This window comes from Esox lucius, chromosome 19 (genome assembly GCF_011004845.1).
Source record: "Esox lucius isolate fEsoLuc1 chromosome 19, fEsoLuc1.pri, whole genome shotgun sequence".
NCBI classification, from domain to species: Eukaryota; Metazoa; Chordata; class Actinopteri; order Esociformes; family Esocidae; genus Esox; species Esox lucius.
In genome coordinates this window covers 47,182,537-47,202,351 of record NC_047587.1, presented here as the reverse complement: position 1 = coordinate 47,202,351, position 19,815 = coordinate 47,182,537, and the positions used below count along the sequence as shown (strand labels likewise).

At 39.7% G+C, this 19,815-nt stretch overlaps 1 protein-coding gene across 11 annotated transcripts in view; it reads right to left on the bottom strand.

Annotated features, from left to right (window-relative positions):
- Positions 1-19,815, bottom strand: part of LOC105009031 (membrane-associated guanylate kinase, WW and PDZ domain-containing protein 2) — a 364,503-nt gene that overhangs the window by 119,974 nt on the left and 224,714 nt on the right. For all 11 annotated transcript variants that reach the window (XM_020044758.2, XM_020044759.2, XM_013131917.3 and 8 more), the window contains exon 7: positions 5,355-5,412. In XM_020044758.2, the coding sequence (XP_019900317.2) occupies positions 5,355-5,412 (58 nt within the window). The remainder of the gene's footprint in view (positions 1-5,354; positions 5,413-19,815) is intronic.

The window sequence follows — 19,815 nt, the reverse complement described above, 5'->3', positions numbered from 1 at the left end:
AGAACTGGAACATGGAGCAATGGAAGAAGGTGGCCTGGTCTGATGAATCATGTTTTCTTTTACATCACATGGATTGTCATGTGCGTGTGTCGCTTTCCCGGAGAACACATGGCACCAAGATGCACTGTGGGAAGGCAAGCCGGCGAAGGGAGTGTGATGCTTTTGGCAATGTTCAGGTGAGTTTTACAGGATTTAAAGGATCTGCTGCTAACGTCTTGGTGCCAGATACCACAGCCCACCTTCAGAGGTCTAGTTGAGTCCATGCCTCAATGGGTCAGGGCTGTTTTGGCGGCAAAAGGGGGACATACACCATATAAGGCAGGTGATAAAAATGTTTTGGCGGATCTATGCATATAAGTTTATATACATGTGTGCCTTTCGAAATAATTTCGATCAAATAAAATTTGCCCCAGGCGGACAATCAAGTTCAAGAGATAAGTATCAAAGGACACAGGATGCAGCTGAAATAAATTTAGAATTCCATGGCAATGGGTGTTGTTGCTTATGTACATAAGATATTCATTTTAAATAAATTGGCACACATTTCTAAAAATATGTTTTTGCTTTGTTGTTATCTGGTGTAGATTGATGTAAAGAAATGGAATAATAAACTAGAAATGTAGTCTACAATACAACAAAATGTGGACAAAGTGAAGGGGACGGAATACTTTACGAAGGCACTATTTTAACAAACAAACGCACTGTATTTGGTTACCAATGACAACACATTAGCTGTTGTGGTAGTAACACTAGCTCTTGTGGTAGTATTCTTTAGTAAATACTGTATATTTTATCAAGCAAATTATTACAAAAGCATTACTCTGCAGCATAGTTCTTTACTTTTTCTGTTGAAAAAAATATATAATGTATAGGGACAATGATTTTTTTTTAAAGATAATGTAATGTAATCAGTCTCCCCTCATTCTTTCTTGGGGAAACAACAGACAAGTAATAGATTCAAGGGTGGTTGACATAGAAGGCTGGGGGGAAAAAGTTTTTTTTACTTCAAATATTAGGTATGAAGATAACGGAGTTGTTTTATACGGACTCTTAGATTAAAAAAAATATAGGTCGTCTTTAAGATTTTGTAGTGGTATCTGAATTAATTCACCAATTTGTTGTATTAATGTCTAAAATTGTCATAAGGTTTGACAAGAAAGTGATTGAATAAAATTAAAATGGGGTATACTTTTCTTAACAACTCACTTTATCATAAATCTTTATGATTAATATCTTGAGATACAGCATTTCCATATGAAAATGTATTTATTATTTTTCATAATGCAAAGTCTTTTCTCAATCTTTCAATAATGTTAGAAATCTAACAAAACTATTTTACATGTGTTCCACTGAGATTTTTATGATTTATTTATATTGATTTTAACAAAGTCTTTTTTTTGTCACAATTCTGAATGTCACACCAAATTATATAGTGTCACACCATGAACTGCACCACACTACAATTTGTCAGGGCAAAAACATGTATTATGTGCATTAATAGTCAAACAAAAACTGTTTAAAACCAAATAACACAAATTGTGTGAAACATTGTGCCACTAAACATTGTATAGCACTTGGTTATCGGACACACGACTAGTGAAGAACCATATTTATATTGAGGAACACACTGATAAGGAACAGTATCACAAATAATTGTTTAAAGTTAAATCTGTTGAATACCAACTACTGTAAGTATTGATTACTCAACTACCCTTAAGCAAATCAGACAAATAAACAAGGTAAGGTTAGTAAGGAGTAAGTATAACAAATGTGTAGGTAAAGTCTTCTTCAATGTGCGCAACGGTAAAATAAATAGGCTACTCTGACTGTGAAAGCTCAGCTAAAACAAGAAAATGAATAACACTCGGATTAACTACGCCACATTGTGGTTTAGCGGTTGCTCCGTAGCCGGCTGGAAGGCCCTGCAACGAGTGGTGTGAAAACCGCCCAGCACTTCACTGGTGCCCAGCTTTCTGCTATTGTAGACCAACACAAGCGGTGTCTACGCAGGGCACACAAGATCATCAGAGACATTTCATATCCATGCCACAAACTGTTTGCCCTCCTACCATCAGGCAGGTGATACAGGTCTCTTCGTTCCCTCACCAGCAGGCTCAGGAACAGTTTCTTCTCATCTACTGTAACCTTGCTAAACTCTGTCACCCAGGGAACTCAGTGACCCATCGAAAACTATACTCCCCCGCCTCCCAGGGACCTTGTTGTACTACTCCCTTTGTACTACTCTGACACATTTTTACAGTTGTTACATACACGTCTACATCAGGGACCTCATTGCTGCTATCTCTGGATCCAGGTTGCACATGCTCCCTTACTCCTTCAATTTGCCTCGATTGCACATTGAGGATGACATTTAGAATTGCCATCTGTACCCACACAACTATTATCCCACTTGTAATATACACTATACTTAATACTTGTACATTTTCTGCCCTCCTCTTTTTACCTTAACTGTCATTTGTACTGGATTTGCCTTCATTGCACATCTTTACATTCCGCTTGTAATAGACATATATATAATACTTGTAATTAGTTGTACATGCTTTAGCCCAGTTCACTTGTTTTCATGTGATGATAGACATAAAATGACAAAATATACATTAAGCTTAGCTATTAGTTATAAAATACAATAATAAATTGTTGGCTCAAATTAATATTTATTCTGTATGTAGGAAAATACAGTTCATATAATCTGGTGTGACAAATGGATCATATGAAGTGACAAGCAAAACCTGTCACACAATATGAGGCTTTATGCATTTAGCACATGTGGGCCTTGTGGTTTACACTAGCAGCATACCCACGGCAACAACTATACATTTAAAAGTAATAACAAAAAAGTAATTTATCTTTGGCATTTTTATGTAAAAAGCATCCAACTAAAAACACTGGGAAAAGGTACTGAGTGCCAAAATATGATTTTTCTTTTTAAATGAAAAGTGACAACTCACACTGTAACCCTTCCATGTTCTACTGAGGTGTTTTCAGCATTTCCTGGTTGAACAAGGACCCCTCCTCCCCAAGGGTCTATAAACAATTGCCTATTTAAATAGCACAAAATACAGCTCTGGGAAAAATTAAGAGTCCACTGCAAAATTATCAGTTTCTTGATTCTACTATTCATAGGTATGTGTTTGAGTAAAATGAACAGTTCTATTTTATTCTATAAACTACTGACAACATTACTCCCAAATTCCAAATATAAATATTGTCATTTAGAGTTTTTATTTGTTGTAAAGTATTTGTCACAATAACCCAAAAAATATGCATTGTTTATAGGGCCTCAAATAATGCAAAGAAAACAAATTCATATACATTTTTCAACAACAAAGTACTAACGTTTTAACTTAGAACATTTTCAGAAATCAATATTTGGTGGAATAACCCTGATTTTTAATCATAGCTTTTATATGTCTTGGCATGCTCTCCGCCAGTCTGTCACAATGCTGTTGGGTGACAAAAATTCAAGTAGCTCGGCTTTGTTTGATGGCTTGTGACCATCCATCTTCCTCTTGATTAAATTCCAGAGGTTTTCAATGGGGTTCAGTTCTGGAGATTGGGCTGGCCATGACAGGGTCTCGATCTGGTGGTCCTTCATCCATGCCTTGATTGACCTGGCTGTATGGTATGAAACATTGTCCTGCTGGAAAAATCAATTCTCAAAGTTAAGGAACATTGTCAGAGCAGAAGGAAGCAGGTGGTCCTCCAGGATAACCTTGTGCTTGGCTTGATTCATGCGTCCTTCACAAAGACAAATCTGCCCAATTCCAGCCTTGCTGAAGCATCCCCAGATCATCCTTGATACTCCACCAAATTTTACAGTGGGTGTGACACACTATGGCTTGTAGGCCTCTCCAGGTCTCTGTGCAAAGTTAAAAATTTGACTCGTCAGAGAAGATGATCTTACTCCATTCCTCTACGATCCAATCCTTATGGTCTTTTGCAAACTTCAGCCTGGCTTTCTTCGCTTCTCATTGATGAAGGGCTTTTTTCAAGCTTTGCATGACTTCAGCGCTACCCCTAGAAGACTGTTTCAAACCGTCCTCGCCGTGCACTTCACCCCAGCTGCTGTTTGACATTCTTTTTGTAGGTCACTTGATGTCATCCTACGGTTGTTGAGTGACATTCGAATGAGTTGACAGTCATCTCGGTCAGTGGACAGCCTGTAGCTTTGTTGTCCCCAAAGTCTGTTGCTTGATCTTGTTCTTATGAACCGCCCTCTTTGACATTTTCAGGATGGAAGCAACCTGACGCTCACTTTATCCCTCTGCTAGTAAAGCTTTTCTTTTCAACTCTTTTGTCATGCTGAATAATTACCTTTGAGGTACTACTTGCCCTATTTTTGCCATCCAGCTGGTCATATTGCAAGAGGATAATGATGACCACAGCAGTGGTTTTTATACTTTTACTCATTAAATTAGATTTGGTACAGGCACTCACCTAATAAGTATCTCATTAAGTAAAATGAGGTATGCCTGTGTTGGAATTTAACAGACACTGGAATGGAATGGCTGCCATAAGTGTAGAGATGCTGATTTTAAAAAAATTAGGAGTGGTCTCTTTATTTCTTCCAGAGCTGTATTGTCACACCATATGATATTCATTTCTGGGACAAAATATCTTTGATTGACTGACTCAAAATATTATATAGGCATCTGTGTTATCATTCTGTACTTTACTGAGGAGAGTTTTAGCATTTATTTTCCTTAGTTTTATTCAAGTTAAAACTTTGTGAAATGTGGTTGGGAGTCACACAATATGAGCTTTTTCATGTTTGTTGAAAATCTTTGAAAAGTGAGGAATTGTTTGAATGTTCAGTATGTTCACAAAGCAGCATGTTCTGAACAATGTATTATTTGATTTTTTTACTTTTACTAATTTACATTTTATTTATTTGTGTTTGACACTACAAAAAGGCCATGTCACGTCAACCACCCAGAAACAAAAGTCAACTGAACCACCTTTGCTTTTAGTAATGCTTTTAGTTAAAAAAAAAAAAAAATATTATGAATTGAAAATGAGACAGGAGTACGGATATAATTATAATGATATGTGCGAAAGTTAGCTAATGTTCTTGAAAGGTGTTACAAATAGCATTTTGATGGAAGAAGCATCCATTGCATTTTGGGAGAATGTAACTTTATCATCTTAATATTGGCATAATGCTCATGTTAGAAAATGTCTTGGAAATTTTCTTACAAACAACATATAGTTAGCGAAAACAAATTTAGAAAATGTTTGAAATATTACTGCAGTATGTTAGATCAACACGTGACTACAACATAATGGGAATGTTAGCTAATGTGGGAATGTTCTTTGTTGGTGGTAGGACTTACTCTACGTAGTAACTGCCATAGATAGGGTCATCGATCTTCTCCCAGCCATATGGCAGTTCTGAACAAAGGAAAGAAAGGAAGAAAGGATGTTAATAGAGAAAGGAGAAATTAAATAATTTTTGTGGCAGGAATATGCCCACATTCAAGAAATACCCATTTACAATCGCTGTTGTGTGAATATTTCAATGAAAAAATAAATAATCCATACACGTTTAGATTCTCTGTACATAGTTGAGTGATGATGAAATGCATATTTTTTATAATGTTCCAGAAACCCAGCAATGTTATTATAGTATATATAGTTATAGCATTTCCTGTTTTCAGAACCTTATTTCTGCAGGGAATTATAAAGTCATATTAGACTGAAATCAATAACAGTTTCAGTGGAATTGCATAATGTTGTGGGTTTCTTTATTACATAATTCTTTAGACACTGGTTTGTCCTTAGCCTGGGTACTTATCAATGAAACCACCTTCATACATAAAAGGTCTGAACATTTAGAGCATCCAATGTTTTGAAAAGCTTATTTTCTGTGGTCTGTAGCATGTCCCACATATACTATCTACTCTGACCAAAAGCTACATCTTGTCCACTGATTTTTGTTTCTTCTGCACAATGGCCCTCATTTATCAAAAGTGCATACACCAGATTTCCAGCGTCGTACACCCAAAACCACGGTGACTTTGAGATTTATCAATATGGACGTTGGCGTACGGCACTCTCAAATCCTACGCCAGCTCAGGAGGTGGTGTACGCACGTTTTGAGTTCGTGCGGAAATGCGCAGAAACAAAAATCCTAATGCACTGACAAACTAATAGATATGATATATTATGACCCACTGTAATAAAAAACAACAACATAATAATTACAAACTTTAGTGTTTATTTTTGTGCAACATGGACTTCAATGTTTAATTTGTGTGACTTTACCAAAGCATTTGATTTATATGTATTCCTTCAGATGCGAGACAGTGCGCTTTACATGACGTTTCAGGGTTAGGCCCGGCAGTTGCGCATGGACTGGGTTCAAAAAGGCTTTAAATTACCAAAATATAATTCAGACTGACAAAATAATAAAAATGACATTCTTCTTCTTTTAAATAATAATAGAAATAATAATAATAACGACATTCTTCTTCTAAATAACAATAAACGTCATTAATAATAAATATCATGAAATAATAAGACGAATATTACAAATTGTCATGTAATTTTCATTAATAATGTGAATGAATGGTACTCCACATCACATCATCATTTATTCCACTTTTTAAACTGCCAAATGAAACAATTTTATTTCTTTCTACCTCCCTGGTGATCGCCTCAATCTCCACGTCAGATAAGTTTCTCTTTTTTGCCGTCTTCCGTGTGTCCATGAGGGCAGCGGAGACTTGAATATATAGGGGCGTGTTATTCTAATGACGATCGTTTTCAGCCGCGGCATTTATCAAGGGAAGGTATTGCGTACACCTGGATTTTAAAGGTACGCACAGCTTAATAAATCAGGCGGTGAGAGGAGTGTAAGCAAAATATTACGCCAACATATACGCCCGTTTCTACGCAAGAATGATAAATGAGTCTGGATCTTAGATCACAGTCAGGGTTGTATGATTGCTCAAAATGTGGAGATTTAAACGTCACGTCACTATCTTTGCTACTCTTTGGTTAGAGGCTATCAAACCAGCAATCACATTTTCCGTTCCTTTTACAAAACAACAAACATGAACACAGTAGGTATATTCAAGGTAAGCAAATATATTTATAAGACTTGGGAGTTAAATCTACAGGGCATCCTAAAAACCTATTGGGTTACCAAGTGTCATCTTATATATTTTCCAACAGGGAGAGCACAGGACGCACAATAAGTGTTCAGGGTCCGGTAGAGTTCTATTAAAGAAAACAGAAGTGGCAAAGGAGAAGGTGAGGAAAATCGATGAGATCGAAGGTACAGTGGGGAGAACAAGTATTTGATACACTGCCGATTCTGCAGGTTTTCCTACTTACAAAGCATGTAAAGGTCTGTCATTTTTATCATAGGTACACTTCAACTGTGAGAGACGGAATCTAAAAAGAAAATCCAGAAAATCACATTGTATGATTTTTAAATAATTAATTAGCATTTTATTGTATGACATAAGTATTTGATCACCTACCAACCAGTAAGAATTCCGGCTCTCATAGACCTGTTAGTTTTTCTTTAAGAAGCCCTCCTGTATTAACTGCACCTGTTTGAACTCATTACCTGTATAAAAGACACCTGTCCACACACTCAATCTCCAACCTCGCCACAATGGCCAAGACCAGAGAGCGGTGTAAGGACATCAGGGAAAAAAATTATAAACCTGCACAAGGCTGGGCTACAGGATAATAGGCAAGCAGCTTGGTGAGAAGGCAACAACTGTTGGCGCAATTATTAGAAAATGGAAGAAGTTCAAGATGACAGTCAATCTCCCTCTGTCTGGGGCTCCATGCAAGATCTCACCTCGTGGGGCATCAATGATCATGAGGAAGTTGGTGAGGGATCAGCCCAGAACTACAAGGCAGGACCTGGTCAATGACCTGAAGAGAGCTGGGACCACAGTTTCAAAGAAAACCATTAGTAACACACTACGCTGTCATGGATTATAATCCTGCAGCGCCCGCGAGGTCCCCCTGCTGAAGAAAGCACATTTCCAGGCCCGTCTGAAGTTTGCCAATGACCATCTGGATGATCCAGAGGAGGAATGGGAGAATATCATGTGGTCTGATGAGACAAAAATATAGTTTTTTGGTCTAAACTCCACTCACTGTGTTTGGAGGAAGAAGGATGAGTACAACCCCAAGAACACCAGCCCAACCGTGAAGCACGGAGGTGGAAACATAATTCTTTGCGGAAGCTTTTCTGCAAAGGGGACAGGACAACTGCACCGTATTGAGGGGAGGATGGATGGGGCCATGTATCGCAACATCTTGGCCAACAACCTCCTTCTCTCAGTAAGAGCATTGAAGATGGGTCGTGGCTGGGTCTTACAGCATGACAACGACCTGAAACACACAGCCAGGGCAACTAAGGAGTGGCTCCGTAAGAAGCATCTCAAGGTCCTGGAGTGGCCTAGCCAGTCTCCATACCTGAACCTGATGTGGAAATGTCTCTAACCAATGTATTCTCACTGATTAAAGGACTGAGTACCCTTGTTCAAATGAGATAAGGAATGTAGGGGGATCTGGTATTTGCCTAGTGGGCATCATTGACTGGTATCAGCAGATGAAATGGTAACTCATTAATCTGCACATCTGTATAACTCATCAGGGCATCTATTGTCTGTCCGGGTTCGGTTGGAACTCTTGGAATTGAAGAAGTTACCTATGGGGGGAAGGAGAGCTTGTCCTTTGTGTGAAGCTTAGGTTGTAATAGAACAAAGGGAATGTGTCCTGTTGAGTTGGGGCAGTTGTGCAGGATTCTACCACACCCCTTTTCTCTCTTTAAATACTGTCGATTGACCTGTATTAAGTTAGAGACTACTCGGGCCATTATGTTTGTAAGCGTTTGACTGTCATTTGCAAATAATAATAAACTTAAATTGTGCCAAGAGGATTGTGTTTCTGTTCTTACTCCTTTAATAGTTCTGATCGATGGAATTGCCATCACAAACCCAATAGAAAATCTTTGGAGGGAGCTGAAAGTCCATATTGCCCAGCGACAGCCCCGAAATCTGAAGGATCTGGAGGTCTGTATGGAGGGGTGGGCCAAAATCCCTGCTGTAGTGTGTGCAAACCTGGTCAAGAACTACAGGAAACGTATGATCTCTGTAATTGCGAAGAAAGGTTTCTGTACCAAATATTAAGTTCTGCTTTTCTAATGTATCAAATACTTATGTCATGCAATAAAATGCAAATTAATTACTTCAAAATTATACAATGTGATTTTCTGGATTTTTAGATTCCGTCACTCACAGTTGAAGAGTACCTATGATAAAAATGACAGGCTTCTACATGCTTTGTAAGTGGGAAAACCTGCAGAATTGGCAGTGTATCAAATACTTGTTCTCCCCACTGTAAAAATACCATAATATAATTTAATTGTAGAAATCCCTATAGTAAATATATGGTAATCGGAGCAAGCTAGCAAACTGAATTTGTTATGCTAACAGTAGCATAGTATTTGGACAACAGAAATAGGAGTAACAAGGCTACTTTTTTCTGGACAAAGGCTACCCAACATTGCAATCTGCTGATTATATCCAGTCATTCAGTTCACTGACAAAATGCATTATTTCACATACACTCTGCATAGGCATTTTCACTAGTGTCAATCCTTCCTACTCAAAGACCCCTAATTATTATTTACTTGTATTGTTTTTCCAAAGATGATTTCCTAGAAGATTACTAAAGCATGTTTCATGTGGAAGCTAATTTAAAAAATATTATTTGGAAAAACAATCAAAATCAGAGAAACTGAAACATGGTTTCTGGTTTTGAAGACAATCCCGTGTCATCCTGTGTTGCGTGTCATACTGTAATTATGTAGCGCATAATTTGTTCCCAGGCAAAAGAAAATACATATCTTAAAATATTTCCCAATGTTTTTTGTTTGTTTGTTTCAAAATTACCTTAGAGAAGAAAGGACATTGTAGTTGTTGGATTTGAATTCTAATTTATTGTAATACAGGAATTCCATAGGGCTCAATTCTGAGATCAAGCTCGCATTTTACTCACAAAGGTTCAATCCCTGAACAATAAAATGGACAAACTACATGCACGGATTAACTTTCAGGGGGACATTGCTGTTGTGTGCTAGCGTTTGTAGACACCAGCCCTTACCCCTGCTGGTTTTTCTGTCTACCAGCAGGACAGAACTCCAGAGTCAGGTAAACATAAGGGAGGAGTGGTCTGCATATGGTTAACTCGCTGGGGCTTTGGATGTTGCAGTACTTCCAACACACTGTTCACCAGACCTGGAGTTTACTAACTGTTAAGGTACCGAAATTCTACCTTCCTCAGGAATTCAGTTCCATAATAATCACAGTAGTCTACATACCCCTGCAGATGGATAAAACAGTTTCACTGGTGGACATACATGGAAGAATAAATGGACTAGAGGATACTCACCCTTAGGCAACCTTTATTTTTGTTGGCAACTTCAATAGGGGAAAGTTTTGCCAAAGTACCACCAACATGTTCATGTTGTCTACCTATGGTGATCAAACTCTCGACCATTGTTATTCACAAATAAAAAATAACTACAAACCCATCCCCTGCCTGGCTTTTGGTAAGGTGGATCACACATTGATTTTGCTCCTCCAATCCTTTAGACAATGCCTAAAACAATTTTTTCGGGCAGTTCAATGCTGGAATGGGGGATCCATTACCTCTCCACAGGACTGCTTTGAAACAAAAGATAGCAGATGTTCTGTGATGCAGTGCTTTCGGTCGGGGACATTGATGACTACACAGACACAGACTGGGTACTCCGGCCATCTGTTCTTCTGCCTAAACCAATAAGGGTATCTGTCCTTTGTACCTTAGGAATGTAGGAGAGGGGGCATCATATTTGCCTAGGGGGCACCATTTACTGGTATCGGCAGATTATACGGTTACTCATTAACCTGCGCATCTGTATAACTCATCAGGGCATCTATTGTCTATCTGGATGCTGTAAGAGCTCTTTAGGTTAAACGTGGGGTAGGACAGCTTGCCCCTTGTGTGAAGCTTAGGTATTGACAGAACAAAGCAATGTGTTTTATTGACATAGCATAGCTGGGCAGCCTCTTACCACACCCCTTTTAACTGTAATGAATACGGACTGTTCATGTATCTACTTCAGAGACTCCTCAGATTATTATTCTGTAAGCGTTTGACGCGTCTCTCTATTTCCAAATAAACTGTTAATTGTGCCAAGTTAATTTTGTTTCTGTACTTACTCCTTTAAGAGTGTCGAGTGATGGAATTACCATCACACAAAACATTTGCAATTGGATCCTGGACTTCCTTACAGGCAGACCCCATGTGGTGAGAATGGGCAACCTCACCTTTGCATTGACCCTAAGCACCGGAGCCCCCAAGGACTGTGTGGCCACACAGCTCCAACACAATCCTTAAATTCATGGACAACACAACCATCCTGGGTCTCATCTCGAACGATGATGTGACCGCTTACAGAAGAGAAGAGGTAAAGAACCTGGCTGCATTGTGCCAGGATAACAACTTCTCTCTCAGCGTCTACAAGACTAAAGAGTTGATCGTGGACTTCATGAAGCGACAGAGGGGAGGTGACCCCATTCACATCTATGGAGTGTCTCCAACTTCAGGTTTCTCAGTGTGTTCATCAAAGATGACCTCACATGGTCCAGGCAGTGAAAACAGTCAAAAACGACTATACTTGCTGAGGAGACTTAAAAAGTTTGGCATGTCTGTAAAAACTATCACCAAACTCTACAGGTGCACCAATGAAAGCATCCTCTCAGGCTGCATTACTGCCTGGTACGGCAGCTGATCTTCTGCGGATCGCAACTCCCTCCAGAGGCTGGTGAAGACAACGGAGCAAGTCCTCGGCAGCCATCTACCGTACACAATGCCTTAGGAAAGCACGGAACATCAAAGACTTCAGCCACCCAGACTATGGTCTGTTCACACTGCTGCTGTCTGGTAGACACTACAGGTGCATCGGGGCACACATTCCCAGACTCAAAAACAGTTTTTTCCCTCAGGCCATAATGCTCCTCAACCAGCATCACTGATCCATGATCATACTGATCACACATGAACATTCCAGATGCTCTGATGTCCTTTCAGGTACTTTTAATGGGCATTGGAATATTAATTTGTATGTACCATTCATAAGCATATTACACTCATATGTATTTATAATACTCAATGCTTCTACCATACCGCTCATATTCCCACATCCTACTCTTTAAAAATTGATGCTGATTTAAAAAGGTATATCACTGCCAAACTTGCCATATCAATTATTTTCAAAACTGCTACCAATATTGTTGCTAGGTTACAGTAATCTTTTTAAACTGTTGCTGTGTACAGTGTTGTGTATATTATTGCTTTATCCTCTAGCGATATTTTTGCTGTGTGTAAATGTTTCTTTTTAAGTTCTCACTACGTAGTTGTAGTGTGCTATGCCACCATTCATAAGCTTATTGCACTCATATATCGATAATATTCAATAACTCTACCAACTGCTGCTAGTTTACACTTATGTATATTACTGCCATACTTGCCATATCTAAATGTTCAAATACTACCCAGATTGCTGCTATATCAAACACTACCCAAAATGCTGCTAGAGTACTGTATTGTATTATTATTTTATGCCTAGCTATATTTTTGCTTATATATTTTTGCTCTTCCTATTAACTTTCAATAAGTAGTTGTCGGGTGACATGTCACAAAAAATTCATTGTGCAGGATAACGCTGTGTTGTTTGATGCATTTGACATTAAACCTTTAAACTTGAAACAAGAAATAATGCAAATTTGAGATTAATTTCACTAGTCAATGTTGGGTGACAGCCAATGACAAAATGTGTGTCCTTTCCTCCTGTCCACGGCAGAAAAGTTGCTACCATACAATCTTTCCTACAACCATCCCAAAGAAAAACATTATCATTGCTTTTTCTGGATTTCCACAGCTGTACAATTTGTCCCACTTCAACTACAGGGACACAAATGTAAAGAAAGTGGTGCTCCTGGCTCAATCGGAAGCAGCAATGACAATGCAACAAGCCAACAATTGAGCTTTGGGTCATGACCGAAAGGACAAGATCCCGGGTACAGGCGGCCGAAATGAGCTTTCTCCGCAGGGTGGCTGGGCGATCCCTTAGAAATAGGGTGAGAAGCTCGGTCACCCGGGAGAAGCTCAGAGTAGAGCCGCTGCTCCTCCACATCGAGAGGGGTCAGCTGAGGTGGCTTGGGCATCTGTTCCGGATGGCTCCTGAACGGTTTTCTGGGAAGGTGTTCCGGGCCTGTCCCACCGGGGGGAGACCCCGGGGAAGACCTAGGACATGCGGGAGGGACTATGTCTCCCGGCTGGCCTGGGAAAGCCTCGGTGTCCCCCCGGAAGAGCTGGAGGAAGTGTCACCAAACCTCACAATCTCACAATGTGACTGGCATTATGGTAAACAAAATTGAGCTTTGGGTCATGACCGAAAGGACAAGATCCCGGATACAGGCGGCCGAAATGAGCTTTCTCCGCAGGGTGGCTGGGCGATCCCTTAGAGATAGGGTGAGAAGCTCGGTCACCCGGGAGGAGCTCAGAGTAGAGCCGCTGCTCCTCCACATCGAGAGGGGTCAGCTGAGGTGGCTTGGGCATCTATTTCGGATGCCTCCGGAACGCCTTCCTGGGAAGGTGTTCCGGTCCCGTCCCACCGGGAGGAGACCCTGGGGAAGACCTAGGACACGCTGGAGGGACTATGTCTCCCGGCTGGCCTGGGAATGCCTCGGTGTCCCCCCGGAAGAGCTGGAGGAAGTGTCTAGGGAGAGGGAAGTCTGGGCATCTCTGCTTAGACTGCTGCCCCCGCGACCCGGCCCCGGATAAGCGGAAGATGATGATGATGATGATGATGAACAGGTGTTCCTAATAATCCTTTAGGTGAGTGTATGTTGTCTTCACAGGTGGATGGATGGAAAATTGCTTCTTGGAACATCGAGCTGCAATATCTTGTATTTCCGCCCATATTCAACTTCCTGTTAAAGCTCTAAACATTTTCACAGGTCACAAATGTTGTCCAATCTTCCTGAAACTTGGCAGAGATGATCTACAGGCAATGCCTAACAAAAGATACTGGGTGGATTTTTGAATAGCAAAATCGTTTGTCCATTGCAGCCAATCAAATATGGCAGTGAAGCCGCCTATCAGGAAGTGAGTGAGTTTCACAACAACCGTTTGTCCGATTGTCACCAAACTTGGTATCCTTGGTCGGAATGAAGTGCTGTGGAGGTCTGCGTATGTCACCTGCCAACAACTTCCTGTGTCTGAGAATTCCACAGGAAGTTAGGGGTGTTTCTCAGCAACCATTTGTCCAATTGTCACCAAACTTGGTATCAATGGTCAGAAGAGTGCATGGGAGGTCTGCATATGTCATGTACCAACAACTTCCTGAACTTGTTGTCTGTGGTTGGAACGAGATGCGAAAGAGGCCTGTGATGTGTGGTGCTGATCGACAATGTGGGGGCGCTGTTGTCAATTCTTGGGCTTGCGTGGCCAATCCTGCTTGCAGCTATATTTTAGTTTAGTTTCTGTTCAAGTGTTCTGATGGTCAAGGTTTCTATGTACTTGGGAGTGTATGTGTTTTTGATAGAGAACAAATTAGTCATCTGATGCAGACTAATCAAAATGAAATGTAATATCCACGATGCCAAAAACACAACATTTACTGCAAGGTTGGTAGGTTCACTAGCTCACATACACATATGCACAAAAGCATGAACAAACAGTTAAACTCTAAATAAATTACCTAAGATTATACACACATTAACAAATATAAATAATGACACATACCCTCAATAAACTGGTCTGTTGGTTAATTTCTCTTGTGCGTGTGTAAGCATGGTTGTGCATGTAAGCATGCAAGTGTGGTGTCATATTAAAGTCATAACAGAAGAATGTTCCACACTAGTCCAGTCATTCATCTGAGTGGAATATGAATCAGAGCATGAAAAACACTCACATGCATGCATTTGAGACTTCAAATGAAATGACATATGCTATGAACAAAATTCACAGTTCTCTTTTTCTCTCTCATGCTATTTGAAAAAGGTAGAGAAGACAAAATCAAGCCTAAGATCAAGATAAAAAAAGAGTAACTTGGGTGGTTGCTATGGAAACTGTTTTCTCTTTCTGAATAAAGGAAAACCATTTAAGGTGGGTCACAGACAAGAGAAGAAAATAAGGTAATTTAAGGTTGTACACAAAGTGGAGTAAATGGCTGCACAGATGGAATTTTGTCCAAATTCATGCACTGTATATACGGAATAAGGTGTAATTTGGGGAAAATAAATTTGGGAAAAAGATATTCCAAGTTGTTTGAAAAAGTTAATGTAACAGTCAGCCAGCATTTCATTTAGCCTTTTTGGGATAATAACAGCAACATCACTCTATCCAGGGAATTACATGCCTGCAAGGTCTAGAGGAGAATGGGCAGTAAGTATGGTGTATATTCTTCACACACACAAACACCCACATAATGGAGGAGGGGTTAGGTTGCGCTAAATGATATCTACTGTATTACTGTCACATGTACCTGGGGCTGTTGTTCCTGTATAGTGGTACATTGGAGTGTGTGTGTATTTATTGTGGTCATTGTGTTTGCGTGCAGGGGAGGTAGGCATTGGATATTGAAGTTTAGGGCAATTACTTTCTATAGTCCTTTTATAGTCCTATTATAAATGTGGCCCCTTAGTCATAATGCACTAATAATGCTAGCAGGAGTTAATCGCCCACCATCAGCTCTGGTATCTGCTCTATGCAAATTGTCTGAGTTAATGTCTAATTATGCCAACTCTGAATAATTGATTATTGGAGATCTCAATCTGGACTGGCTGATGCCAGCATCACTTAAACGAAAATACATTTATATAGAACAAAATCTTACTCAAATATTAATTAGACCATCCGTCCTAATCCAAAAGACCTGGAAAAATCTAGATTAATCAATATTTTTCAACAAATACACCTCACAAACATATAGCTAGTGGGTTATTTGTAAATGACATCAGTGACCACAGCCCTATTGCATGTGTCAGAGACACTAGGCTAATAAACCCTGACCCCCATATTACTAAAGAGAAAACACAACTTCACTTCTCAGAGCAAGCCTTTATCCATGACCTATATCGCTCAGAGCTTTTATCCCCAAACTGTATAATCTAAATCAGAGTTTTATTGCCAAGTAAGGTTCACAACAAACTAGGAATTTGTTCTCATCCATTGGTGCAGCAATTCTGTACAAAAGAAATAAAAATGAATAAAAACTGGACAGAGCATTAACAGTAGACTCAGCATTAATAAATTACAAAAAAAGATACTACAAAATATGTAAGTTTCTAGAATTGTATGTGGGGAGGGGTCATAGATTTATCTAGTTGAGGGTAGCGTGTATGTGGGGAGAGGAAATAGTCAGTTTGGCTCTGGGGGGCATGTTCATGAGGCCTACTGCTGCAGGAAAGAAACGGTTCTTGTGATGAGAGGTTTTGGTCCTGATAGACCGCAACCTTCTAACAGAGGGGAGAGTTCTGAATAGTCCATTTCCTGGGTAAGAGCTCCATGTTGTTCTGACTGCACCAGGACACCAGATGACGATCTTCCACCTGTAGGCAGACTCATCTCCATCAGAAATAAGTCAGATGAAGGTGGTGTCACCTGCAAACTTCAGGAGCTTGACAGAGTGGTGACTGGAGGAGCAGTTGTTAGTGTACAAGGACAGGATGCAGCCTTGAGGGGAGCCAGGTGCTTCCCCAGTCTCAGGTGCTGCCTCCTGTTGTCTGTGATCCACTTGCATGTGGACTCAGGCATTCCCAGTTGAGATAGCTCGTCTTGGAGTAAAGCGGAAATTATGGTGAACTGAAGTCCACAAACAGGATTCTGGCTTAGGTTCCAGGGGAGTCCAGATGCTGGAGGATGAAGTGAAGAGTCATGCTGACCGCATCAACTACAGATCTGTTGGCTCTGTAGGCAAAATGCAGTGTGTCAAGTAGAGGGTTGGTGATGGTCTTGAGGTGGGACAGCACAAGGCGCTCAAATGACTTCATAATCACTTGAGGTCAGGGCGACGGGTCTGTAGTCGTTAAATCCTGCGATTCTTGGCTTCTTGGGGACTGGGATTATGATAGAGGACTTGAAACAGGCCGGGATGCAGCATGTCTCCATTGAGCTGTTGAAGATGTTTGTGAACACAGCAGATAGCTGATCTGCACAGTGCTTCAGGGTGGATGGGGAGACACCATCAGACCCTGCTGCTTCCCAAGGGTTCTGTCTGTTGAATAGTCTGTTAATGGTGTCTAGCAAAATATTCAAACTTGATATAATGTTAAAGCATAACAAAATGATCTAGTCAAGATGCTATACCGTCACGCACAAACATGTAGCTCTGTGGCGTAGTGGTTAAAGACACAGCCTCTCATGTGGGAGACCTGGGTTTGAATCCAGCGAGGGCAACAACATTTATCATGTTTAATTGCGGGCCGGCTGAACTAGGCTTGCCTGGTTCCTTTTCAGGTTAATATTTACCTATGCTATTGGTAGTACTATATCTGATTATTGTATTATTACATGGTAGCATTAACATAGAGATATTGTAAATAGTAATCTTGTGCCCATACAGTTGAGTCACACCAGAAATTTAATCTCCATGAGCAATCCTGTATATGTTGACAATACACATACATTCAAAAACCGCAAGGGTCATTGATTTTGAAGCAACCGAAAAATGTCAATTCTATGTTTATTTACAGATTCAATGATTCATCATTATTTATTATGGACATGTATACCTACAGTATGTACTTCATTTCTATTTTAGTAGTTTGTCATTGGAATGTTTATGGTTAACAGATGTTTCTGTTAGGAGCGAATGCAGAGACATAAGGGTTGCTTTTAATTGCCTACAGTAGCTTGAGTAATCTTTGAGATAACACCCCTGTGTCATGGAATGAGCCCCAGGGATTGATAAGAGGTATATTCTACAGGAATGGTTTTGTTTTCCTTAGGTTAGTTAACTTACCCCCACTCCTTGAGTTTTAGGATATAACCAGAGCGAGGGTTTGAAGAATGTCTCTTGCATTTTCCTTACTCATGCCTGCATCTTCAATCTCTGGAGAACTTTCTATCTTTGATACTTATACTGTAATAGTCTCTTTATATATTAAATACATTTGTTACATTAATTAATTGACTATTTGGAATGAATCTAAAACAGGTCCAAATCCAGTTCCAACCAGTTTTTACACCTAAATAAACAGGGTTTATTGTCAAAGATGGATTATATTATAAGATTATAAGAATTTGGTATCTCAATCATATACAGACTTATTTTTTTGATCAGAAACCTGGTTATGAATTTCAATCTGGTTTTAGATGTGGGCACAGTACTACCACAGCAACTTCACTGGTTGTAAAACTCTAATGTCAAAGACTTATATGAACACAGGCAATTGAAAATCAAATTTACATTTCTTGTAATTCACAAAGGAGTTCCATCGGGTTCAATTTTGGGTCCTATATTGTTCACTCTATATATTAATGAAATCAGTAACTCTTTAAGAAATTGTGCATTTCATTATTATGAAGACACTAATACAGCTCCCTCTCTTGTACACGCTGTTGCACATCTGCAGTCTGATTCCAACTGTAAAAAATAATAACTTATGGCCTGTATTTGGTACTAAATGTTGATAAAACAAAATTCATGTTTTTTTTCCAGGTCACAGAACCTAACTTTGGATGACCCTAGAATTACAATTTTAGGGTCTACAATTTTATCCCTGATGTCCTTACACAGCTCTCTGGTCATGGCAATTGTGGAGATATTGGAGTCTTTTTAATTGAGTGTGTGGACAGGTGTCTTTTATACAGGCAATGAGTTCAAACAAATGCAGTTAATACAGGAGGGCTTCTTAAAGAAAAACTAACAGGTCTGTGAGAGCCGGAATTCTTACTGGTTGGTAGTATATACCAAAAAAAATGCTAATTAATTATTTAAAAATCATACAATGTGATTTTCTGGTCTCTCACAGTTGAAGTGTACCTATGATAAAAATGACAGACCTCTACATGCTTTGTAAGTAGGAAAACCTGCAAAATCGGCAGTGTATCAAATACTTGTTCTCCCCACTGTATAGTCCGGAGAGAGTGGACATTTCCTCAGCCGCTGTCCACTTTGCCCACCATGACTAGATAGCCAATGCCCTTCTACCAGCGCCCAGGTGTCTAAAACATCACAAAAAAGCAGTTTTGTCTGCCAGCACTTCTGTCAGTACGGGGAACAACAGTGTAAGTGACGGAGCTCGTAGACTCTGGCGCTGCGGGTAATTTCACTGACCATCGTTTGGCCACTAAATTGGGGGTAGAATTACTCAGGATAGATACCCCCTTATAGGTACATACCTTTTATATCAATGTGGGTTCGACCTGTCTTTCTGTGAGGTGAGAGCAACATGCTCTTGTTTAATTACGAAGCACATCGTTTAAAAATACCTCCATACATATCATTCTTAAATTTTATACTAGGCTAACAAATTTAAAAAACAGATCACAGACGTGGATAACATTAGAGACACCTGCGGTCTCCACAGAGTTGGGCAGGACTGCCTTTAGTTCCTTTGCACCTTACTCATGAAAAAACTGCAGATTAACTTAAGTTAGACACTTTGGGGGCCCTTGCCCATTTAAAAATTTTATGGATTAATAAACTGGCTGTGATTTTTTCTGTTGAATTGCATTTCTTCATTTTGTACGTTTTAAAATGTTCTTGTT